General features: G+C 41.4%; 2 protein-coding genes across 3 annotated transcripts in view; both read right to left on the reverse strand.

Moving 5' to 3' along the window:
• Positions 1-2,787: 2,787 nt before the first annotated feature.
• LOC311049412 (uncharacterized protein) lies at positions 2,788-20,061 on the reverse strand (the record flags this gene model as incomplete). The annotated part of the gene is made up of 11 exons (XM_084062984.1): positions 2,788-3,738; positions 5,497-5,644; positions 6,406-6,516; positions 6,797-7,050; positions 8,262-8,470; positions 14,645-14,694; positions 15,202-15,333; positions 15,503-15,576; positions 15,915-16,031; positions 18,554-18,779; positions 19,597-20,061. 11 exons carry the CDS (start codon positions 20,059-20,061, stop codon positions 3,410-3,412), a joined length of 2,115 nt encoding a protein of 704 aa, XP_083919110.1. The 3' UTR covers positions 2,788-3,409.
• A 522-nt stretch (positions 20,062-20,583) lies between these two features.
• Positions 20,584-25,940, reverse strand: part of LOC311049240 (nuclear GTPase SLIP-GC-like) — a 29,747-nt gene continuing 24,390 nt past the window's right edge. For both annotated transcript variants that reach the window (XM_084062746.1, XM_084062747.1), the window contains 4 exons: positions 21,817-21,950; positions 21,133-21,214; positions 20,931-21,009; positions 20,584-20,676 (listed from right to left, as the gene is read on the reverse strand). In XM_084062746.1, the coding sequence (XP_083918872.1) occupies positions 20,592-20,676; positions 20,931-21,009; positions 21,133-21,214; positions 21,817-21,950 (380 nt within the window). In that variant the 3' untranslated portion in view covers positions 20,584-20,591. The remainder of the gene's footprint in view (positions 20,677-20,930; positions 21,010-21,132; positions 21,215-21,816; positions 21,951-25,940) is intronic.

The following is a 25,940-nucleotide window of genomic DNA, read 5'->3' on the forward strand; positions in this document are numbered from 1 at the left end:
TGTGCCATACCTGCCAACCCAGGGGTCATCACCATGCCAGCTTGTGATGGACATGTTCATCAATATTTTATTTTTGCCACAGACATACAAAATAAGTGATCAATATTTTGTTTTACCAGAAATACATAATGAACTCCTAATGTGCCATATTGTCTATGCCAATGTGCTACACATTTTACAATGATAGTATCTGCATTAACCACTGAGCCACAAAGAAATATACAGTATGCCATTGTTCTAAAAGCCAATCTATAAGCTCGCAACACATTACATCATGACATGTTGAGAGATTGTAGATCTGGTATTTTCAAAACATTTCAGAAATGTTTCTAATTATTCATTTATTTACTTGGCCTATAATGATATGCCCAAAATGGGGAGGCCAGGGTTAAAGAGTTTACCTATTCTATTCTGAAGAAAACCTTAAGACTGCCAGAGGTGGCATTACATATGGCATAATGGAAGTCTATTCCGTATTTGGGATTTCAATAATTGGTCTTATCAGTACAGTGCTTCCATCGCACATTACATGAGCAAAGGGCCATTTAGGTGCAGAGGTGGGTGAGTGGGTGCGTGTCATATGGTTATTATAGAGATTGCTGGCTTTTCAGAGGACAGTGTTACTTGAGGTCTGGAGGAGATCAAGTTCTACCAGTTCCACCATACCAATCCAAAAAATAAGTTTGGATTGGTATGGTAACTTCGATAGTTGTGGTTTCTTTTCATTACATATCTTCATGAGAAATCTTCTATCATGACGAGGAAGTCTTAGACCTTGCATAGTTCTGGTGTAAGATTGTGGAACAATGGAAAAAGAAAGGTCAGACTCAAACACATTGTACACCTGTATGTACATGATGAGTGATTTGATCATTATAAAGGGCATGACAGGATTTAAAGGAATGCAGTGTCACAACTACTTTCATGCAAGGGCTCCTAACTTTAATCAACTTGGCTAAAAATAGCCACCGTTTCACTGCGATCAAGCCAGTGTTGCATTGCTGAATTGGAATGTGGTTGCACTCTATTTTAATGACGTCATGCGCACGTCGCTTAACACCTACACTACAGGTCACACAATGGACAATTCATATGCATCTTGGCTCATTCCTATGTTAATTCATCTGGTGTGAGTCGGGAGCCTTTGTAAACTTTGTTGAGGTGTGAATTTAAAGTTGTTTTAAATCTATGCATGTGCCTGCACGTGCTCCTGTTCAAATAGGTTCCTGCACGGCGTGCAAGGCTGTCCCATAAGCAATGCAACCCTGGATCAAGCCAACAGTGCCGGAGATTAGCTGTTCACAGACGGACGGACACACGGACGGACGGACGGACGGACAGGGTGCAAAACATAGTCTCGGTCATGCCTTTTGGCCTGGTGGAGACAATGACCCTCACACCGCCTACACTTGCACAATACGAACAACTTTATTTAGGCAACGTTCCGGTCAATAGACCTCCTTCAGGCATCTCTTTCTTAAGATGCCTATTGGTCTATTGACCGAAACGTTGCCAAATAAAGTTGTTTGTATGCAAGTGTAGACGGTGTGCGGGTCATTTTATTCTATTCTATTTCTAGTAGAAACAATAAAATGAAGGACAAACCAAAAACAGTTCACTTGTTGATTTATTCATTTTCAGAACATTTCAATAGAACTTCATTAAGACAGGTTCAATTTACAAAAAAACAATTGAGGAAGGAGGGAGACCACTGTACAATGCAAAAGAATAGTTTGAATGCCTTCAAACAGCTATATTTTACCACTTTTTTGTTTAGGCAAACAAACAGACTACATAGCTCAGGTTCAATTTACAAACACCTGTCAAGTTGCTATTTGCAAAAGAAAAAGAGTTTCCCGTTTTATCTCAAACTGATATAAAATAATGTAATAATCAGCTGTACAAGGTCAAGCAATCGTCAATCAGGATTACTGACTCTACAGTGGTGAACCCCCTGAACTTATTCTACACTTTCAAGGCTAACAGCGTGACAGCTACCGTGGTTGGCTCAGTGGCCATTTAAGTTTGTGAATACCAAGGATTTATGCTCATGCAAACACTTGTACAAGTGCTTTAGGGTCAAATCTGATCGGACGCACATTTCATGAATGAGGCACACTGTGCTTCAAAGTAAAAACAAAACATAGACAAAGAAAACATGATAATGTACACCATAGGAACATATAAGATAGAAGTATTCCTTAATAGGCAATGCCAATATGGAGCGCACACCCCTCTGTTGTCAGAGTTTAGTGCAGTATCCATTATCATAGTACTTGGATGTCAGTACTATGACACATTGATGACATCAGGGATCTCTATATATGGACATATATGGTACACAGACAGACAGATACAGATACTTGTGGATTTATAGATATTTCTGGACAACCGTAAACAGCTGAAGTTATGCTGTTAGTGTTATGTTAGTCTCGCGTCACCAGACTGTTGCCTCCCACAATTTACAAATGTTTCCGGCATACAGTCTGGGACTCGGAAGCTCTGATAATGTGTAAGGGGAAAGCGGATGCCCCTCCCCTACCCACGTCCGTTTTAGCATTGTGCAGTGGCGCAAAGGAGTCCGACTGGAATCAACGAATCTCATAAACATCGTTTATGTCTACTAGTGTCTTCTTTCACAGTTTTTTCGGCGTTAATTCCATGATACCTTTCTCAGTTTTCTGTGATAAACAATCCTCGCACAAATAACATGAATCTACCATATCTATCTATGACTATGCTTCCGCCTCGGTTCTGTTTCCACTGGGACTACAGGTCCACGGGCACCACATGATTGGTCGCATGTCTTTCCGGTCTGAACAACTTCCGTTACACAGCTTTCGGGAAGTGGAGTTCCAGACTCTATATAGCATTCAGAGATTGTGGAATAGTTGTCTGGTGACGCGAGACTAGCGTTATGTAAACAGCGTAACTTCCATGAGCAGTACTTCCTGTACTTCCCAAGATTAAAACTAATAAAATAACAAAAACTAGAATAAGAAAAAAAAGAATACGAAAAAAAATAGAAACACAAATAGAAACAATAGAAAACAAACCCGGGAACGATTCTGTGTTTACAAACAAACTAAAATCATAGAGAAAAATGCCCTTAGTTTTAGTCTATGACAAAAATAATGTATCTACAATCTCACAACGTGTTACGATGTGACTCGTTGTGAGTTTGTAGAACACTAATTAGTGTTTGGAGAACACTAATAAAAAACTAAACAAAAACTAAGCCTTTTCAAAAATTTAAAATAAACTAGCAAACCTAAAACTAACCTGAAATTGAAAAAAAGTCTAAACAAACATTTTTTTGAAAAAAGAAAAAAACATAATACCCTTGGTACTTCTGCTTAGAAACAATCAGTGAGCGTCACTGCCCAGCGGAGCAGATGGCTGATGATGATCAGTCTGCTCCCTTCAGCACTTCATAAAGGTTGTGATCCAGCTGATGAAGCGCGTCCATCATCTTTGAACGTGCTATGTTGCCTTTTTTCTTCAGCATGTCGAAGAAGCACCTCGCTTCCTCCTCCCTGTACCTCTGGGCTCTGATCGAGGTCATCTCCTCGTCGTTCAGCACCATCTCATCCAGCAGTTGGTCCAGCAGACTGTGGAGCACGGGCTCTGAAACTCGTGTTATGAACAACCGCCTGAACCGCAACGTCTCCTCCACTTCCTGTGATGATGTCATCGCCGTCGGCATGTTTGACCGACTGGCAGAAGCTGGGCGGCAATCTGGAGGAAAAATAATTCCTTGCTGAAGTTGTATTACACACACAGTACAACACGGTGCTTCCTATCTCTCAGTACTTCTGTCACTGTAGCTTTAACTTAACTGCTGTGCTGCCTCGGGATCCCCTGCGGGATCAATAAAGGCCTATCGGCCTGTCTGTCTATCTATCTGCATCTCTATGCTATCAAGTGTATCCTGTGCATCACCAGATTCTTTATTAAATTTGACATATTCCCCTTTTACACATTGTATGTCCCGGTGTTGAATCCTTTTGAGGGAAATGCAGCCACAAAGTGCAGACAATTTAGCTCAGGGGTCTTCAACAGGGGCACCGCCGAGCAAGCTTAGGCGAGCGAGAAAACGAGCACTCCTTTTTCAATATATATATATATATCATTATCAGACCAAAATGTCCCCTTCAACTTTTTGTCAATCCCCAAAATGACAGATGTAAACAACAAGTATCAGGTGAAATCCACAAGAAAAGTGAGAAGCAGCATAGAAGCCAGGGAGCACTAACACAGTCACAGTGTTGTTACTCAGGCTAGTAGTATGCAAATATGACTAGTTAAAATACTGGGTAACCAGAAGAGTAGGCACCTGAGAAATGGTCTGAAATATGTTAAGGTAGGCTATACATGCTTGAACATTTGACATTTAAGGTTGCCTAATTCCAACAATTGCTATAAAACCTGTGGATGTCATTATGGCATGAACAATAAGTTGAAGGGTAACTTTAGCAGAGTTCAAATCATGTTTTGAATTATTTCTTACCAATTTCCAAAGCATACTTTTATTATTTACATTTCACATAGAGGAAATATCTGCTAAACAGCTGCCAATTTCAAACTGGAAAACACACATACACAAAACATGTCTGGTGTATAGTTGAAGAATTGCATTTAATTGATTATGGTATGAATAGGACTTGTTACAACCATGTTACTGTAAGTGTAATGCAGGTGTAAGACCTGTTTTGTTTGTATTGTGTGGTATAGGTATAACTGTGCCTAAATGATTAGTTTTCTATGCATTTCAGGGGTTTTGGGGGGTGTGCCCCCCAAAAACTGTTTCGCCGGAAGTTCAGAGTTGGCAACCCTACCTCCCAGTGCGTCGAATCAGCGAGCTGGAATTGCTGAATAGAGAAAATGACATAGATGACCTTATCTTCTTTCATAAAATATATTTGATCATTCAGTGTAGGTGTGAGTAGTGTGTTCTGCAAAAATCTGTTTTGCCTCCCCTGGTGATTGGGAATTATTTAGTTTGTCACCTTTTTTGAATTGATCCTTGCCTGCATCGTCCTGCATTTGGGTCCTACTCTGTACTCATACACTGACAAAACATGTTTGTGTCTGTAACTGTCTGCTGCTGCTGTCACAAAGCTGTCATTGTTATTAAAGCTGTCACAAACACGCTTTAATAACTATATAATATGCTATATAGTTATTAAGAAGTTACATAGTACAGCTAGCTCCATCTAGGTCAATTAGTCTTCCATAAAGAGCTGGCTGAATAGCAACTGGACCCAATTTGAACCATTACATAGTTTAAATTAAATAGTTGAGTTGTAGCAGGTTCCATGCATATACCCATGTTGGTTCTGTTATTCTTGTGTTGTACATTGGAAATGAATATATTTATTATAGATTTTATTTATGTGTAATAATTAGCTTTGCTACCCTAACAATGCATTTTGACAATGAAGATCATATGTCAATTAAATTCGGGTCAGGTCTCGAGCACTTTAATAACTGTACCTTTGACTCTCAGCTTTTGGTGCTGCCAGACTTTTTTGTCCTCAGGTCCCCGCACCTCCAATGAGATGTCTGCTGTATTGAGATCCATGACCACCTCAAATGTTTGATGGTAATTTGGTCCATACTTCCGACGATAAGGCGCCGATTCCTGAAGACACATTTAACTGTTTTACTATTGCATTGTATTACCGTAGTAGTGCTAGCAGTGGTAGTAGTTGTTCAGTAAGTTGGGGTGGTAGGGGGAGGAGTAGTCCAAGACGATGATGTTTGCAAAATAGTCGTAAAGTAAAATTTAAGCGACGGGTTGAAACAACCGTTTAATTAAATATTTAGTCAGCCTGTGCCATGTTTTCCCATTCAACCCCTGACTGCAGGTGTCAGTAGACTCAATAGGCTGCTCCCGATTCAGCTGCAATGGTAAAACATGGCACAGGCTGAAAAAGCAATTTAAACGGTTGTTTCAACCAACGGTCGGAGGCACCCACACTCAACTATACCACCAGCATCCCTCCCTACCTCTTCTTCTGCTACAAAAATAGTAGATTCTTTCCTAATATAATTATATCGTATTTGCTATTCACCGTGGAGTTGTATTTTCTTAAAGGCGTGGCTATTAATAAATAGCAATTAATAAGCGAGTTGTGGTCCAGCTGTCCAGGTGACTCAAAGCAAGCAGTCATAGACTGGCAGAAGAGCTATCAAACGGGGGAGGAGAAACAGAAACCTCGCTGCTCGGCAAGAGAAGTTGGTCTTTAAAATATCGATACATTGTAGGTGATAAATGTGCTATCCATTGCTCATTCTTGATTACTTCCATAAATGCACCTATAGTACTAGTTTAAAACTTTGCTTTCATATTCGGTAAGTTTCATAGGTGGTTAGTGTGAACATAGCCTTAGTGTGTCATACCTGTGGATTCACTTCATGTGGAGTACTGTGCAGACTGTACACTTCCTTTGGGGTGAGCACACAGTCTGAGGTAGTGTCGATGTATGTATCCTCTTTATGTTGTATTTTCACCTACAATGACACAAACACAACTTGACCAATACATTTTTCAGGCTACAGGCTACTTCACCAGTCTGTTACCGTCAATATAGGGTATTTTTGACATTGCTCTTTTGTCCTTAAAACTTACTACAAACGTTGGTCTTAAATTGATTGTCACATGTGACCACACCTACAGACTAGCCTCTGGTTGTCTATTCAAAATCAGAAACAATTTAATGTCGAATTATAATAAATCTACAGAGATTCAAATTCTCTGTGATAATATGTAAGCAACAGATACATATTTTACCTCTTCAATAGTCACATTTTCCGGCAGCAGAAATACTTTCATCATAAGTCTGTCACTTGGTGGTCGAAGGAACAGCAGAACTTGACTAAAGGATGGTTCGGGGGTAGGGTCAGGTTTAAAAAAGTTGAAAATCCTCAACAGCCCAAAGAGAGACAGCTGGGTCACATTTACAACCACATGAGTCTTGGTCACTTCCACCGGTTTTAAGAAATTCACCCCCTCATCTGTGATGTGGGCCACAGAAAGGTCATCACCTGTGAAAGTTTTTTACATTTTGCAGATATTTAACATGAAACCTATTTTTCTAATTGTGAGGTGGAAGTGAAAACCAGACACAACACTCGTCAATGTGAGCCGAGTGCTGGCCTATTGAGTTTTACTTAGAATTTCCAGAATTGCGGACCATTTCGAGCATAGAAAGGAAACCAAAAATAATAAATACATTTCCCCCCTCATAGCACACACTTTAAGTTGAACATTTTAAGTTTTTGTTGATCTTAACCCATTAACTCACTTTGTGCCTTGCTATGAGCTTGTAATCTGCTATTTAAAAAAAATCGCAACACATTTTGCAAATCTTTGCAAATATGTATTTCTTTAAGCAAACAGTTTTTACTCAAATCTTTGCTTATGGGTGTCCCTGCAACAAAATATTTTTTAGATGGGGGGTCCGCGCCCAAATACATACCAAATTTTGGGCGTCCTTGACATTAAGAAGTTTTGAGCATAACTGATAAAGAAACATAAGTCTTTCAGAAAACTGGTAGGATTTAGAGGACATTTTTAGAATCTGCCTCAGGTCTTAAAGGAGTAGTTCACCCAAAAAATTACTTAGTTTCTATCAATTACCCACCCCATGACGCCTTGAATTCATATATATTTTTTTGTTTTTGTCACATTCCTAAGCCAATAATTTGATGACCGTGGAAAGATGCTAATGTATACGGTAGGAGAATCAAAGAGTCTCCTTTGAGTCTCCTACTGGAGAGACCGCCGGTCATCAAATTATTGGCTTATAGGAATGCGACGAAAAAATAAATAAATCCATGAATTCAATGGTTCATGTGGTGGGTAATTGATAGATTTTTTTTTTGGGGGGGGGGGGGGGGGGGGGGGGGGTTAACTACTCCTTTAATGGGTTAAACATATATGATATTTATTTATTTACGATTTGCATACTTGGCAAGTAGAAGTAAGTGTTCTGTCTGGTTTTCACATGACTTCTCCCTCACTAAGGATCAGGTGAATATTAAATATCGGCAAACAGTATAGATTCCATTTTACACAAAACCTCAAAAGAAGCATGTGATTCTCTCTTTAACAACATGCCTAAACCATCAAATACAACATCCCAAAAATGCACCATTTACCATATTGGATTTCAACATATTATTGTCTGTTATACTGTGTCAATTTGAACAAGAATCTAGAAAACAATTGGATAATGAGAAGAACAGCGCCTCACCGGGTGTAATTTCACAGTGTGGCAGGTGTAGCTGGCAGATGGACTCCTGAGGACACTCAATGCTAAACAAAGGGCCTGCAGGAGTCTTTCCAGTCAGCCATCTTTCAGCCCACTGAACAGTCCTGAAGAGGACTTCTCCTTCCCCTGTTGTTTTAAACTTCAACCGTGTCAGACTGCAGTGGAACAGCCCTGCACAGCGGAACTTGAAGCTGTGACACAAAACAACTATCTTTATTGATCCAATCTGCTGACTTCATTGGTCTCCTTTTGAGAGACAGCGAGATCCAAATCTGGCGGTGGCGTGCGCCGCGGCGGCCGCCGCATCCACCACGACCGCCACGGCGGGTGGCGGCCTTCGTGGCGGCCGCCACAACCGCCGTGGCAACCGCCGCGTCCGCCAGATCCCCCGCCATAACCGCCGCCTCCGCCGCGTCCGCCAGATCCCCCGCCAGATCCCCCGCCATAACCGCCGCCTCCGCCACCGGCGCCGCGTCCGCCAGAACTTCCGCCACCGGCGCCGCGTCCGCCAGATTTTCCGCCATAACCGCCGCGTCCGCCAGAACTTCCGCCACCGGCGCCGCGTCCGCCAGATTTTCCGCCATAACCGCCGCGTCCGCCAGAACTTCCGCCACCGCCGCCGCGTCCGCCAGAACTTCCGCCACCGCCGCCGGCCGCCTCCGCTGTGCCCGCCAGATCCTCCCCCGCCCTTCTGGCACGAGTGCCAAGCAAGCCTCTGCCAGCCTCCGCAGACAGAGCAAGAAGTTTTTTCCGTGCGTAATTACGCACGTGTTCTGCTCCCCCCCCCCCCTCTACACCGATAACTCTTTGCCCAAAATAGCCGATCTCCAAGCTCACACTCCGCGCATATAGTCAATAAGATGGTTATTATTATTCATATTATTATTAGAATGACAAACAGTGCATATAGTCAATAAGATGGTTATTATTATTCATATTATTATTAGAATGACAAACAGTGAATGTCTGACGGACAGAAAGCCTTCTCGAATGATGCCCCGTGAAAATAGCCGATCTCCAAGCTCACAACGCCTCACGCTGCAAGGCGGTCTGTCTGTCTGTCTGTCTGTCTGTCTGTCTGTCTGTCTGTCTGTCTGTCTGTCTGTCTGTCTGTAAGTCTATCTATCTATCTATCTATCTATCTATCTATCTATCTATCTATCTATCTATCTATCTATCTATCTATCTATCTATCTATCTATCTATCTATCTACAGTGTCGGCCCTATGGGGGGGCATTGGGGGGCAATGCCCCCCGCAGGTTAGACTTTGTGCACCCCCAGTTCAGATTGGCCAGATTTTTTAATTTAAAAAAAAAAAATTAAGCAGCGCAGCGCAGCGCAGTATAGCCTGCCTTTTTTTTCTCCCGCTGTGGAGTCTGTGCCTGTGGAGATGCAATGCCGACATTACATTAAAGACATTATAATGCTATAATTGTATTTGTTGTTGGTGCATATAGGGGCAAGGTAAATTAACTGAATTAACCGAAATAGAGTTACAAAGCACCCCAAAAATAAAATATCCATCCAATAACCGTGTGTGTGTGTGTGTGTGTGTGTGTGTGTGTGTGTGTGTGTGTGTGTGTGTGTGTGTGTGTGTGTGTGTGTGTGTGTGTGTGTGTGTGTGTGTGTGTGTGTGTGTGTGTGTGTGCGCGCACACAGACAGACATCTTTCCTCTACAAATGAGACTAACAAGTCAGTCGAATCCCATGCTATGAGCTTGTAGATCTGCTGTTTTTGAAAGCATCTCTCTGTCTTGCGCGTAATTACGCACGTAACTCTGTCTGTCTGTCTGTCTGTCTGTCTGTCTGTCTGTCTGTCTGTCTGTCTGTGGGTAAGTCTATCTATCTATCTATCTATCTATCTATCTATCTATCTGTCAATAATTACATTTCTCTCTATGAAGCGATATCAAGCGAAAATAAAACTTCGTATTTGGAAGGTTTTCTGTCCGACATCTGCTTGTGTGCGTGCGCTCACCACCGTGATGGAGTGTCTGTCTGTCTGTCTGTCTGTCTGTCTGTCTGTCTGTCCAATCCAAAACAGCGTGTGTGTGTGTGTGTGTGTGTGTGTGTGTGTGTGTGTGTGTGTGTGTGTGTGTGTGTGTGTGTGTGTGTGTGTGTGTGTGTGTGTGTGTGTGTGTGTGTGTGTGCGTATGCGCGAGCGTGCGTGCGTGCGATGCGAAGCGTTGAAAGCTTGTAGCCTAGATCTGCTATTTGCACATAGCCTAGGTATAAAATAGGGCTAAAGTGGTTAATGTAAGTCAGTCGAATCCCATGCTATGAGCTTGTAGATCTGCTGTTTTTGAAAGCATCTCTCTGTCTTGCGCGTAATTACGCACGTAACTCTGTCTGTCTGTCTGTCTGTCTGTCTGTCTGTCTGTCTGTCTGTCTGTCTGTCTGTCTGTCTGTGGGTAAGTCTATCTATCTATCTATCTATCTATCTATCTATCTATCTATCTATCTATCTATCTATCTATCTATCTGTCAATAATTACATTTCTCTCTATGAAGCGATATCAAGCAAGAATAAAACTTCGTATTTGGAAGGTTTTCTGGCCGACATCTGCTTGTGTGCGTGCGCTCACCACCGTGATGGAGTGTCTGTCTGTCTGTCTGTCTGTCTGTCTGTCTGTCTGTCCAATCCAAAACAGCGTGTGTGTGTGTGTGTGTGTGTGTGTGTGTGTGTGTGTGTGTGTGTGTGTGTGTGTGTGTGTGTGTGTGTGTGTGTGTGTGTGTGTGTGTGTGTGTGTGTGTGTGTGTGTGTGTGTGTGTGTGTGTGTGTGTGTGTGTGTGTGTGTGCGTATGCGCGAGCGTGCGTGCGTGCGATGCGAAGCGTTGAAAGCTTGTAGCCTAGATCTGCTATTTGCAAATAGCCTAGGTATAAAATAGGGCTAAAGTGGTTAATGTATGCTTCATAATATCGTAATATATGTCTGACAAGTAACTAGTAACTAAATTTTTCAAATAATTGTAGTGGTAGTAAAACTACATTATTTGCCTCTGAGCTGTAGTGGAGTCGAAGTAAAATAATTGGAAATAGCTCAATTAAAGTACAAATACCTCTAAAGCTACTTAAGTACAGTAGCCTACTTAAGTAAATGAGTTAAATTCCAGCTGTCTTTATTATTATTATTATTATTATTATTATTGTTGTTATTCATATATATGTCATGCTATTTTATTATTAATATATGTTATTATTGTTATTATTATTATTATTACCCTTATGACAATTATCACTATTAATATTATGATTATTATTCTTTTTATGGGGGGGGGGCGGGACACCACTTTGGATATAATAATAATCATCATCTGCATAAGATAGGCTATACGTACTTTTATGGATACTCAGAGAGAGACAGAGAGAGAGAGAGAATCTGACTATATAGTGGTTAATTTAATGTACCTGTTCATTAATAATCATCGTATTAATCTTAACACTGACAACAGATACATTGAAAATATTTAATATTATTTCAAATACACAACACACATTTTTTTTTGTAGACATGCATTGGAAAATACAGCCTAATAGCACAACAGCAAATGAGATGTACACATGTATCCATATTGACATGAAACGATGATTCATTTACCAAAGTCACATTGTAAGCGTGGGATCACTCGATGTACATTATACAAAACCAGCACAGCACAATAACACTCTATCAAATCTAAATAAAAAATCTATGGATAACAAGGACTTTACACAAATAAAAATCATGCCATTGGTATGACATTCAAATAAACCCCCCCCAAAAATCCAATAATTACAAATGATGTTTCATCAACCATGTACATTTTCTATATAGGTGTTAAACACTCTTTGACTTGGCTCGTAGCTTTCAGTATGAAATAAAATACAGTCTTGGCAAAACATAGTCCAGTCCTTTCCACGTCACATGTTTGGTCAATGTTGCAAGATGGATGTAGCTGATAGTAATAATCCAAATATTACTAGATCAATTCTGTTATATTAGTTAGGCACTTCATTAAATCAACACTCAGAAAGCGAGCAGCAGGCATTCATCATGGGAGTATTCAACAGTAGGCTACGTCAGTGGTTCTCAAACTTTCTCATGTCAAGGACCCCCAAATTGACACTTAATAGCCCGCAGACCCCCATTTGAAAAGATATGCCAGGGACCCCTATAAGAGAAGATTTTTACGGCTCTATAGCAGTGATTCTCAACCATTTTAATTTTAAGGACCCCCAGTTTGACATGCATTAGGGCTACGGACCCCCATTTAATGGCATTTCCATCTCTGGGACCCCAATTTATATTGTAAAATCAATGTTAATTTAACTCTGAGAGTGTAACGGGTCCATTTGGTTCCATTTGTACACTCTCAGAGTTACAGACCCATAAGGGTCCATTTGGTTCCTATCCATCATTTAGCTGGGTACCCCCTGGAACCCCCTCAAGTACCCCTGGGGGTCCCCGGACCCCACTTTGAGAACCAACGGGCTACGTGCAAATAGCAGATCTAGGCTACAAGCTTTCAACGCTTCGCATCGCACGCACACACACACACACACACACACACACACACACACACACACACACACACACACACACACACACACACACACACACACACACACACGCTGTTTTGGATTGGACAGACAGACAGACAGACAGACAGACAGACAGACAGACAGACAGACAGACAGACAGACAGACAGACAGACAGACAGACACTCCATCACGGTGGTGAGCGCACGCACACAAGCAGATGTTGGCCAGAAAACCTTCCAAATACGAAGTTTTATTTTCGCTTGATATCGCTTAGAGAGAAATGTAATTCTTGACAGATAAATAGATAGATAGATAGATAGATAGATAGATAGATAGATAGATAGATAGATAGACTTACCCACAGACAGACAGACAGAAAAACAGACAGACAGACAGACATTTGTTTTGATATCATTTCAACGGGGCATCAGTTTGTCATTCTAATAATAATATGAAGAATAATAACCATCTTATTGACTATATGCGCGGAGTGTGAGCTTGGAGATCGGCTATTTTGGGCAAAGAGTTATCGGTGTAGAGGGGGGGGGGGAGCAGAACACGTGCGTAATTACGATATTATGAAACATACATTAACCACTTTAGCCCTATTTTATACCTCGGCTATGTGCAAATAGCAGATCTAGGCTACAAGCTTTCAACGCTTCGCATCGCACGCACGCACGCTCGCGCATACACACACACACACACACACACACACACACACACACACACACACACACACACACGCTGTTTTGGATTGGACAGACAGACAGACAGACAGACAGACAGACACTCCATCACGGTGGCGAGCGCACGCACACAAGCAGATGTCTGCCAGAAAACCTTCCAAATACGAAGTATTATTTTCGCTTGATATCGCTTCATAGAGAGAAATGTAATTCTTCAAAGATAGATAGATAGATAGATAGATAGATAGATAGATAGATAGATAGACTTACCCACAGACAGACAGACAGACAGACATTTGTTTTGATATAATTTCAACGGGGCATCAGTTTGTCATTCTAATAATAATATGAATAATAATAACCATCTTATTGACTATATGCGCGGAGTGTGAGCTTGGAGATCGGCTATTTTGGGCAAAGAGTTATCGGTGTAGAGGGGGGGGGGGGAGCAGAACACGTGCGTAATTACGCACGGATAAAAAACTGCATGCTCTGTCTGGTCGGGACCAGGGGCTGTGGAGGCTGGCAGAGGCTTGCTTGGCACTCGTGCCAGAAGGGCGGGGGAGGATCTGGCGGGCACGGCGGAGGCGGCGGTTATGGCGGAAGATTTGGCGGACGCGGCGCCGGCGGCGGAGGCGGCGGTTATGGTGGAAGATCTGGCGGACGCGGCGGAGGCGGCGGTTATGGCGGAGGATCTGGCGGACGCGGCGGTTATGGCGGAAAATCTGGCGGACGCGGCGCCGGCGGCGGAGGCGGCGGTTATGGCGGAAGATCTGGCGGACGCGGCGGAGGCGGCGGTTATGGCGGAGGATCTGGCGGACGCGGCGGTTGCCACCGCGGTTGTGGCGGCCGCCACGACGGCCGCCACCCGCCGTGGCGGTCGTGACGGCGGTTGTGGCGGCCGCCACGACGGCCGCCACCCGCCGTGGCGGTCCTGGCGGACGCGGCGGCCGCCGCGGCGCACGCCACTGCCACATTTGGATCTCGCCCCTCCTGCTCCTTTTGCCACATGTTGCATCAAGTTAAGCTACAATCACAGTGGTTGGTTCAATAGAAACGTTAATGGAAAAGGAAGACTCTGGTGAGTGATCACAGCTCGGCTAAAAGACATAGGTTCTACATTGGTACCAGTGGCTTCTTAAGAAGTGTTACCTGTATTCTATAGTTGTCTGTTCTGTGTGCATACTCGGGGTAAAACGAGTCTGAAAGACAGAAAGCAGTCAGGAAACAAACAATCAGTATTTTTTCTGATGCTTAGCCTGTGCATGTGATTATCCTTTAGAGAAGTTAGTGTTACTCAAACTGGCCCTGTTTGAATGATTGACCTCATCAGAAGATAGTCTATAAAGACACGCATGCGCGCACACCAACACACACACACACACACACACACACACACACACACACACACACACACACACACACACACACACACACACACACACACACACACACACATACACACTCACTTTCTCTCTCTCTCGCTGTCTATCTTTCTCCCTCTGTACATCTCTCTCTCTCTCTCTCTCTCTCATGCTCTCGCTCTCTCCATATCACTTTGCAGGACCATTACAATGGTACTTTTTTTTTATTACTGGGCCCATTGGATAATGGTGGTTGAGTCCAATTGACAAATGTTGAGGACGTAAGTATTGTACGCCAGAGTAATGCAGAGTTGGGATAAAAATATTACTTTTCTGCGTACTCACCTCCTCTCTCCTCTGTCTTCCAGCCGTGACCTGGAAACCTGGTGTGTACAACGACAATAGCTGATCGGCCAGAGATGGTTCACAAGCCTCAAGGCCTAATTGGTCGGTGAGTGAGCCGTCCAAGTTGGCAAGCTGTGGACGACGGAATAGATTATAAATCGTGAACCAAAACGAACACCACACTGTGCATTTCAAGCAGGTGTTGAGCTCAACTTGTTTGGGAATCACTAACAAGCAGCATGGTGTGGGTGTTTTCATAATATTGCACATTACTGCGCTGCAGTGTGGAAGTTACACTTACCGGGATGTGCTTTGCTAAGGTCACATGCCCTGACTCCACTGGCGTTCGGGAGATGCTGTCAAAAGGACACATGTCTGGAGGGGAAAGACCAGAGAAAGAGTGTTGATGAATTTTGAGGAGGTGGGATGAACAGGGTTAAATGAGGTGATAAGGGAGGGTAAGGAGCTGCTAAATTGCATGCCAACACAGGCACTGAACTGAATCTGCTGGAGGCTGACGGAAATAGATTTGGAGCAAGTCTGAGATCTCTTGTGCACATAATGATTAGTCAGCTGGTTGATAATAAGCCTGTTTCACTACCTATGAAATTAAATTACACCAACATTCAATCAGCTCTTCACAACTGAGTCTATTCCAGCTCTGTTGTATTGGAAGTAGAGTAAGATCAATAGAGAATGGTCTGTGTTCTCACCTTCTGCTTGTGGGCGTCTGTCTCCTGGTTTGTCCTGTTGTGGTTGCACTGGGGAGCTGGCAGGGCTGACCATCTCAATGGCTCCTCCACTGAGGTTTTTATACTGACTTGATGACACTGCAGGACAGAATTCAAGTTACTAACTCTGGCATCCTCTCACGCGGGAGTCTTTGTATGAGGCTATTTGCTTTGATGATGGGGTAGGGGAAGGAAGGGGTCCTCACTTGTAGATATGTAAACTATTGAAAGCCCTAGGAGGGAAGGGGGGCTGAGGATGTATTATTATTATTATTATTATTATTATTATTATTATTACGGGGCCAGAGCTCAGCTCTGGACCTGTTTTATTATTAGCATTATTACAGGGCCAGAGCTCAGCTCTGGACCTGTACAGGTACAACTCATGCCCTGTTTGACCTACAGCCATGAAACTTGGATACACATATGCGTCTCCTCATGCTGAACAACTTTCACACTCTGACTTTTGACCTCTGACCTTTAGATCTCCCACCATTTTGAATTATATGAAAAACAGTCATTGGCTCCTAACTTCTGCATTTTTTCACATATGGAAATTCCGCCGCCTAGAAGTTGTCGGCAGAGGTCCAAAGTTTAAGTGTTAAACGTTTCGTGCAGATTGCTCAAAAATCCTAGGATTCCATAGATTTTAACTATTGCAGTTTTATGAAAATTATTCATCTGCGCCTAAAACATACATGCAGACTCACATTTCTTTGAAACTTTGCAGAAATGTACAGGGTCATTCCAAATATCACTGAAACCAATCTTACTCCAATTGGCCAAAGGGGGGCGCTATAGCAATTTTTTGAAAATGCAGACTTTAAACAGGCATAAGTCATGCCTCGTTTGGCCGAAAGTCGTGAAACTTTCTTACACATGTGCCTTGACTCATGAGGAACACACGTATCGATTTGACCATTAAGCTCCGCCCTTAGATTTTCCGCAATTTTGAGCAGTTTGAAAAATACTTGTTTTTGCCAGTTCTGGCTTAACCGTGCATACGCTTTTTACGAAACTCGGCCATATGGTAGATGCTCATGAAAAACTACCAGGAAATAATTCTCACACTCATTCGTCAAAGGGTGGCGCTATAGCACTCAATTGAAAGTGCCAACTTTGAACAGGTACAACTCATGCCCTGTTTGACCTACAACCATGAAACTTCGATACACACATGCGTCTCTTCATGCCCGACAACTTTTGTGGTCTGACTTTTGACCTCTGACCTTTAGATCGCCCACCATTTTGAATTATATGTAAACAGCCATTGGCTCCTAACTTCTGCATTTTTTCACTAATGGAAAATCCGCTCCCATCATTATGTCGGCAGAGGTCCAAAGTTCAAGTGTTAAACGTTTCGTGCAGATTGCGCCAAAATCCCAGGATTCCATAGATTTTAACTATTGCAGTTTTATGAAAATTATTCATCTGCCCCTAACACATACATGCAAGACTCACATTTCTTTGAAACGTTGCAGTAATGTAGAGAGTCATTCCAAATATCACTGAAACCAATCTCACTCCAATTGGCCAAAGGGGGGCGCTATAGCAATTTTTTGAAAATGCTAACTTTAAACAGGCAAAAGTCATGCCTCGTTTGGCCGAAAGTCGTGAAACTTGCTTACACTTGTGCCTTGACTCATGAGGAACACATCTATCGCTTTGACCAGTAAGCTCCGCCCTTAGATTGTCCGCAATTTTGAGCAGTTTGAAAAACACTTAAACACAGGATTTTTCAGCTATTTGCGTGAAACTGTATCATCTGTTTGATCTCCTTTTTCACAGTTCCTTGTCTGTTAGTCCAATGGCGTCTCCCTTAAATGAGTGCCTCACAATCTCAAGGTCGCCAGTTCAAGCCTCACTTGGTGCAGACTTAATTTAAGTTGAATTGCAAACAACATGACTGTATCAATGAATACATGTGCAAATGGTAAAGATAACCTGAAATGCTTATTTGAGGGGACGTTTTTTCAATGTATGACATACTTCATTCTGAAAATAGCCCATCTACAATCTCAAACCTTTTCAGATAGCAACGTGTTTCTGAGCTTGTAGATCGGCTGCTTTCACTGTTTTCGGTTGCGAGGAGACATACAATTCCTCTCTCTCTCTCTCTCTCTCTCTCTCTCTCTCTCTCTCCAGTTTCCATGTCTCTCTCTCTCTCCAGTTTCCATCTCTTTCTCTCTCTCTCTCTCTCTCTCTCTCTCTCTCTCTCTCTCTCTCTCTCTCTCTCTCCAGTTTCCATGTCTCTCTCTCTCTCTCTCTCTCTCTCTCTCTCTCTCTCTCTCTCTCTCTCTCTCTCTCTCTCTCTCTCTCCTTCCCTTCCTCTCTCTCTCCAGTTTCCATGTCTCTCTCTCTCTCTCTCTCCAGTTTCCATGTCTCTCTCCCTCTCTCTCTCTCCAGTTTCCATTACTCACTCTCTCTCTCTCTCTCTCTCTCTCTCTCTCTCTCTCTCTCTCTCTCTCTCTCTCTCTCTCTCTCTCTCTCTCTCTCTCTCTCTCTCTCCTCAGTTTCCATGTCTGTCTGTCTCTCTCTCTCTCTCTCTCTCACTGGCCCCGTATTATCGCTGCTTGCAGCTATATTTATTATTAATGTTCATACAAAAATGATCAAATCACCTTTAATCTGTTCAGAAAACAGGCGATCTTTCACAACGTCTGGCTGTTTTCTGAGATTGTGTTTCTCCTGTTGGGGTTCTGCTTGTGTGTAGACTTGTGTGTTCCGGGCAGACTGCTCCAGGCACAGCTCGCTGCTATGTTGGAACATCTCACCCTCCTCTTCACCAGCCAGCTTCCTCCTCTTACATGCAATCTCGTGATGCTCTTCAGACTCTCTACTTGGTTCCTTTTATGAATTATGATCACAAGGTTATTTAGTCATGCATTTAATCTAAATTTTACATACATGGATTTGATCAAAAGGATAGACTAGCTCTACCAAAAAACACAAACATCACCAGCATTTGATGGTGCGGCACGGCAGAGCCTTCCTCAGCATAATCTCTAAATGTTTATGTGGAGGAAGGCTCTGCCAAAATGCAAAATAAAAATGACCTAAAATACATTTTGCTGGGGATCTTTGTGCTTATATGAACATATTCTGAGCCGTGTACACGGTAAGAGACTATTCATTGAGATTTGAGTCGTGCTTACATTTTCTTATCTCTACTTTCTAACCAGTGTTTAGTATTGTATTGCCATATAGTAAATTGGTTGTCAACCTTTTCTGGATCAGGTTCCCACTTAAACATTTTTAAACTGTTCCCGGCCCACCCATCTGACCACTTAGTGGTCAGACTGGTGGGCCACGTGAATTTTCGGAACATGTTTATTTGAATGAACAATCAATCTATTGTGTTCTGACTTGGATCAATAAGTTCCTATTTATCAGTATCACAATGAACACCCACTTTTCAAGATTTTAAAGAATTTGCAACTACTAATAATTGGAACTACTATATTTTCAATAACATCTTTGTGTTATGGCCAATTATTTGGGGGCCCATTTTTTTTATCCTCACGGCCCACCAGTAGGCCCCTGGCCCACAAGTTGAGAATTGCTGGTATAGTATATAATAGTATATGAAAATAAAAATAAACTGTTTCACAGCAGACATTTATGTCCCAATACTGTAACTAGACGTCTATGTGCAAACTCTCACCTCTTTGATCAACGCCATTCTACCAGAGCTGCACTCCTGCTCTGAGAGTCTTGTGTCTTCATTGATCTGGGTCAGGGTGTGTTTCTGCAGTGCTGGTACGGTGTTGTGTTTTCTGAGGTGATTCTTACAGTAGGAGGCGCTACACGTCAGACAGGTCTTGACGGCTCGGTGGGGCTTGAGGCTGGAGCAAACATCACAAGCTGCTTCAAGCTGCTTCGGCTTCTTCTTCTTCTTCCAAGCTACATCCCCAGATCCAGTCTGTGTGAGATTGGAGCAGTCTGTCTGCTGGAGAACTTTCAGCACAGAGGACAAGGCTACATTAACAGAGAGCTCAGGACGGACAGGGTAACTCTTCTTACACTTCTTACACACGTAGTCTCCTGTGGGGCTTGGCTCTGACCAGGATGTATTAATGCAACGCTCGCAGTAACTGTGTCCACAGGGAATGGAGACAGGGTCCATCATTATGGAAGAACACTTACAGCACCGGATGTGCTGCAGTATATGAGATGAGGTGATGAACTTTCTGGAGCTGAGGAGAGAGAGAGAGAGAGAGAGAGAGAGAGAGAGAGAGAGAGAGAGAGAGAGAGAGAGAGAGAGAGAGAGAGAGAGAGAGAGAGAGAGAGAGAGAGAGAGAGAGAGAGAGAGAGAGAGAGAGAGAGAGAGAGAGAGAGAGAGAGAGAGAGAGAGAGAGAGAGAGAGAGAGAGAGAGAGAGAGAGAGAGAGAGAGAGAGATATGAATAGAAACCTTCCATCTCCATATTTCAATGTATTTTTGTAAATGAATGCCCTACTTTGTCAAAGAAAAGCGAAATTGTGAGTTTGTAGATCGGCTTTAAATTTGAAGTGAAAGTAAACTAAATAATAATTAGGCCTCCATTGGATCCATTTACATTTAGTTCCCAATTTTCTGGAAGTAAATGATCTGGACATTTCCACCCTACGACAACAATATGCTAAAGCTAAACTATATTAGGGATAAAGACCAAGCTTCCTCACCTCAGATCAGATGGATTCATTGACTTGTCGCTCTTCATAGACAGACAGCTGGTAGAGGGAATGTCTGTGCTCTCCTTCATGCTGAAAATCATACAGCAAAGCTGCATGTTAAAGTCTGATCTAAAAAAAAACTGAAGTCAAAGTCAGTTCTACTTTGGCTTGCTTTAAGGGAATTGTCTGGCAAGACAGTCTCATGGATTACATTGTCATAATATAAAAATATATAAAATATATCTAAATATTTTATATCTTATCTGATACAGAAACAGTCATTAATCCTCAACAAATGAATACATTAATTATTAATTAAAATTAATTAATTTTAAATTATTCACCCTGTATTTGCACTCCTTCTGCTGGAGCTCTTCAGTTTATCATATATTATCTTCACTTCTTCATACTGCTCAGTGACATCTGAAACACCATTGTTTAAAATGTATTTTACTAGTGACTGCAATATCCAAATGAACTTGTTTTGTAATATCAATTTCAAATGTCAATATACACGGCTGGTTGGTTGTGAAATCTTAGCGTTACCTGGGACAGAGTCGTCATTTGTCTTGAGTGACTGGTCAATGGATGTCAGCATATCTTCTTGTAATGTTTCCAACAATTTATCCTAGAATGAAGATGAACTGCTCAGTGCCAGAATGAGATGTGTGACGAATTTGAATTTAGCTCAGTGGAATTGTATACATTTTATATTATATTTATATATGTGGGAACTTCAATTCCAAGTTACTACATGGACACACAGTATTAAGAGAGCACACTGAGCTATGGCAGCCGCAAGGCAGACCTACAACAATGCTTGTGTTGAATGGAGAACAGATTTATATGAGCCTTTTGGTGTTCCATAAGTCGCGATGTGATTGACACACTGTCGAATTGTAGATCTCTTCTTTACGGCAAGCTACACCGTCAGTATCAACAGGTGTTGTTTAGCCACTCTGGTATTTCTGACACACTACTACTACTTGTATTGGACGGTCGGACATAACGCTATAGTCAACATGCCAGTGGGACAAATTGACACAGTTTTACCATGTCCTGTGTGCGCGTGAGTGAGTGAGTGAGTGAGTGAGTGAGAAAGGGAGAGAGATAGAGAGAGTATTTTGATTTCTATTTGTGATCAACAACGAGACCCAGAGTTTGAAGAAATGTCTGAGTAGCTAATGGAATTTGGTCTATGTCCGAGATATAGACGAGTGTTAGACAAACCTTCAGACTCTCCACTAGATGCAGCATCCGTTCCTTAGCCTTTACAAACATGGTGGATTTTGATGTGTTAAAATGCAAATGCATCTCTTGCCTCATTTTTTCCAGCATGCCTTTTCCACTGTGCTTTGCTGCTTCTATAGCAAACGAAAATAGAGCATTTTTTATTTTGATCACATTGCTATATGCTGAAGAGGACTCGCACACCACAAACAATTTGTGGATGATTCCTTAGACAGAGACAGACAAAACTTTCTTAATTTTCTTACATGCTCAACCCAAAATTGCTCTAGTGCAAAGTGATAGGACAAAGGTTTAGGTCACAAGATCATCGTCAGTGCCATAGGAATATTACAGTATGCTTCAATCAAAAGGTCATACACATGTAGGATACTGTAATATTCGGGAGCGTACTCAAGTTCCCTCAGCCCTATGTTCCCTCAGCCCTATGTTCCCTCAGCCCTATGTTCCCTCCTATGTTCCCTCAGCCCTATGTTCACTCAGCCCTATGTTCCCTCAGATTGGTAAAATGGGGTATTTTTTTTTGCTCCTGTCTGTCATGAGATATTTTTTAGCAAGATACCTAAAAAAGTGATAGACATATTTTTAACATGGGTCATGGAACTGTTTAGAATCCTACAAAAGGAGTGTGTCAATAGACATGGCATGTCACAAAAGGTTACATTTCTCAAAAATGCATGGACAGGTTTATACATAAAGGTGCTCTAAGTTATATTGTTTTGCTAAAACAAAATGTTGTTTGTTAAAGGTTAAAACACTATTTTCTGACAGTAATTGCTAAAGAGTGTTTGTTCAGTAACAGGGGTCTCCCCGTCTCTCCAGCTCTTTAATAAACAGAAAATACATTTTCAGGTGGCCTACCAATTTCACCCTACCAGGAGAGAGAACCCATTTATCAGCTTCAATTTTATAATGTTCCGATTCCAATTAGTTTTCTGCTCAAAGTTTATCCTGACCTGTACGTATCCTGTAAGAGTTCTCTTTCATGATTGGATGACATTGGTTATCTCGACATGAAAATATATATTCTGTTTGCTAACGTTTGCTAGAGACGGGGAGACACTGAAAGCTCTAGCAGAGGGTACAGTACGCTTATTGGTGTGAGGGATGGTGAGGAGACCCAAGTCAGAAGACCTCAGGTTCCGCGCTGGGGCGTAATCCTGGAGGAGGTCTGACAGGTACCTTGGGGCATGGAGAGCTTTATATGTGAGGCGGAGCAGTTTGTACTGTAAGTGGGATGCAGAACTTAACCTAAATATCACCACTTTAGAAAAGTGTGTCATATGCTGAGGAAGAAATAATTAAATTGTCACCAAAAAGCTGAATAACTTCCAAACAAATTTTCACACAACTCCACAAAACAACTTTCCACTCTGATTAACCAAAAGTCCTTATAAGATGTTTTTTAACCTTATGTGTTAATAAGGCTATACATGTCTTAATAATAGCATTGTAAGTATATATTGTTAGATTATTAGACACTTTTGGAGTGATTTTAACGTCTACTCTGGCTTTCGTGTGCACCCCAGGTGCCAGTTTTTATGTTGCTTTATTCAGTATTTAGATATTTGATATTCATTTTATCAGACACGCCCCTGCCTATACAAATCCATTGTAACTTCAAACTCCATTTTAACCCTGTTAAATTCATTGAAAACACGTCCTTGGTTTTGGTGACTGATATTGTCCTAATGCGTGAGAGGGACATGTTTTCTCCATACTGTATATCTTTTTTTGGGGCGGTGTAACCGCCCCCTATAAGTGAGGTTTGGACACTGACCAATCCTGCACCGTGATTGGCCAATAGTCTACAACGCAGTCTACAACGCTAACCCTTCCACAGTCAATGCAAATCTATACTTTAAAGTCAGCCAATCACATTACAGCTAGTGTCATCACCACTAGCTGTAATGTGATTGGCTGACTTTGCAAATTCAGGACTGTGATTGGCTAGCGAAACACATGACACATGTGCAGCCCTATGAATAGCAGTATGGACTTAAAAAAAACATTTTATGTTTTTTTTCATCGTCAGTGCCAAAAAAAACATTTTATGTTTTTTTTAAGTGAGTCATGTTGTGATGACCATACACCGCCCACTTCACACTGGGTGTGATTTTTTAAATGTTATGTAAATTATAGATAATAAAAATACATTTAAAAAGTAATTGAAAAAACAGGGCTCCTCACGCATTAGCAGGACAATATCATGTTTTAATTGAGTCTAACATGGCTAAAACAGAGTTACAATTGGTTTATATTATGACAAAATGAATATCAAATATCTATATTGAATCAAGCAACTTAAATATAAGTCTCTTAAAGTTGTTTATAATAGCCTTACAAACACATTCAGTCTCTTTAACTTACCTAACTTACCTATCATGACAGTGTTCAACCTTTATTATGCTGTGTTGTTACTTTATAATATAGTTTATTAAGCATTTATTAACGGTTAACTATGCACTTATTAACAGTTTAACTACGGGTTTTGCATCTACCAGGTCTTAAGCGGGAACAATGCCTTCTTAAGGTTTATAAATCCTTAATAGGCTCTGTGCATAACTGCGGTCCCAGATTTCTGGAAGATGGCATACCTATTTCCTGTTCCAGTTCATTTTCCCATAGCTTCTTTTGATTGGCTGATTTCATATTTGAATGATAGCAGTCGAGCCAATCATATGAAGCTATGGGGACAGGGACAGGAAATGGATATGACACTTCCAGGAAACCTTTTTTTCCATCTACTTGGTCTAAAGTGGGAACAACGTCTTATTAAGGTTAACCAATCCTTTATTAAAATATACATTTGCTGCCGTTGCAGAATTGCATATACATAGCATCACAAATAATCTAAAACTTGTTTGAACATTCATGCAGTCATGTAATTATGAGAAAAGGCTATCCTTTTATGTATAAGGAAACCTGGCCTTGGATCAATACTGTCATTTATTTGATTGATTATGACAATTGAGTATCTATGACCGCCTTCCTTGGACACTTCCCCAAATAGTGTTTGGAGTTCCGTGTTTAAGGCCTGTACATCTCCATAAATAATATAAAGTGCTTACCCGGTAAGCACTTTATATTATTATTATATATATTATTATTATTATTTAATATATTATTATTATATTACCCCTACAGTAACATGTTCATGTACAATTCACCAGTGAACTAGAAAGGAGAACTAAAGTCTATTGACTTTGCTTTATTGGCTGTTAGATTAGGTAAATCATATCAACACTATTTAATAAATGACTATATATAAAGTCACTCGTACACAGAAAGTTTATATATAATTGTCCCCTCCATATTCTTTGTCTCTTTTATAAATAATAACCGATGATGAATTGGTAAAAAAGCTCTGTGTCTGTGCAGCACAGTCTATTCACAGTGTCTATTGAAATGACAACGAACACAGCCATAAAAGGAAACGATGCGGAGCAGTTTGTACTGTAAGTGGGATGCAGAACTTAACCTAAATATCACCACTTTAGAAAAGTGTGTCATATGCTGAGGAAGAAATAATTAAATTGTCACCAAAAAGCTGAATAACTTCCAAACAAATTTTCACACAACTCCACAAAACAACTTTCCACTCTGATTAACCAAAAGTCCTTATAAGATGTTTTTTAACCTTATGTGTTAATAAGGCTATACATGTCTTAATAATAGCATTGTAAGTATATATTGTTAGATTATTAGACACTTTTGGAGTGATTTTAACGTCTACTCTGGCTTTCGTGTGCACCCCAGGTGCCAGTTTTTATGTTGCTTTATTCAGTATTTAGATATTTGATATTCATTTTATCAGACACGCCCCTTCCTATACAAATCCATTGTAACTTCAAACTCCATTTTAACCCTGTTAAATTCATTGAAAACACGTCCTTGGTTTTGGTGACTGATATTGTCCTAATGCGTGAGAGGGACATGTTTTCTCCATACTGTATATCTTTTTTTGGGGCGGTGTAACCGCCCCCTATAAGTGAGGTTTGGACACTGACCAATCCTGCACCGTGATTGGCCAATAGTCTACAACGCAGTCTACAACGCTAACCCTTCCGCAGTCAATGCAAATCTATACTTTAAAGTCAGCCAAT

The sequence above is a fragment of the Gymnoscopelus microlampas genome (genome assembly GCF_963454915.1).
Source record: "Gymnoscopelus microlampas genome assembly, chromosome: 7".
In the NCBI taxonomy this organism is placed as follows: Eukaryota; Metazoa; Chordata; class Actinopteri; order Myctophiformes; family Myctophidae; genus Gymnoscopelus; species Gymnoscopelus microlampas.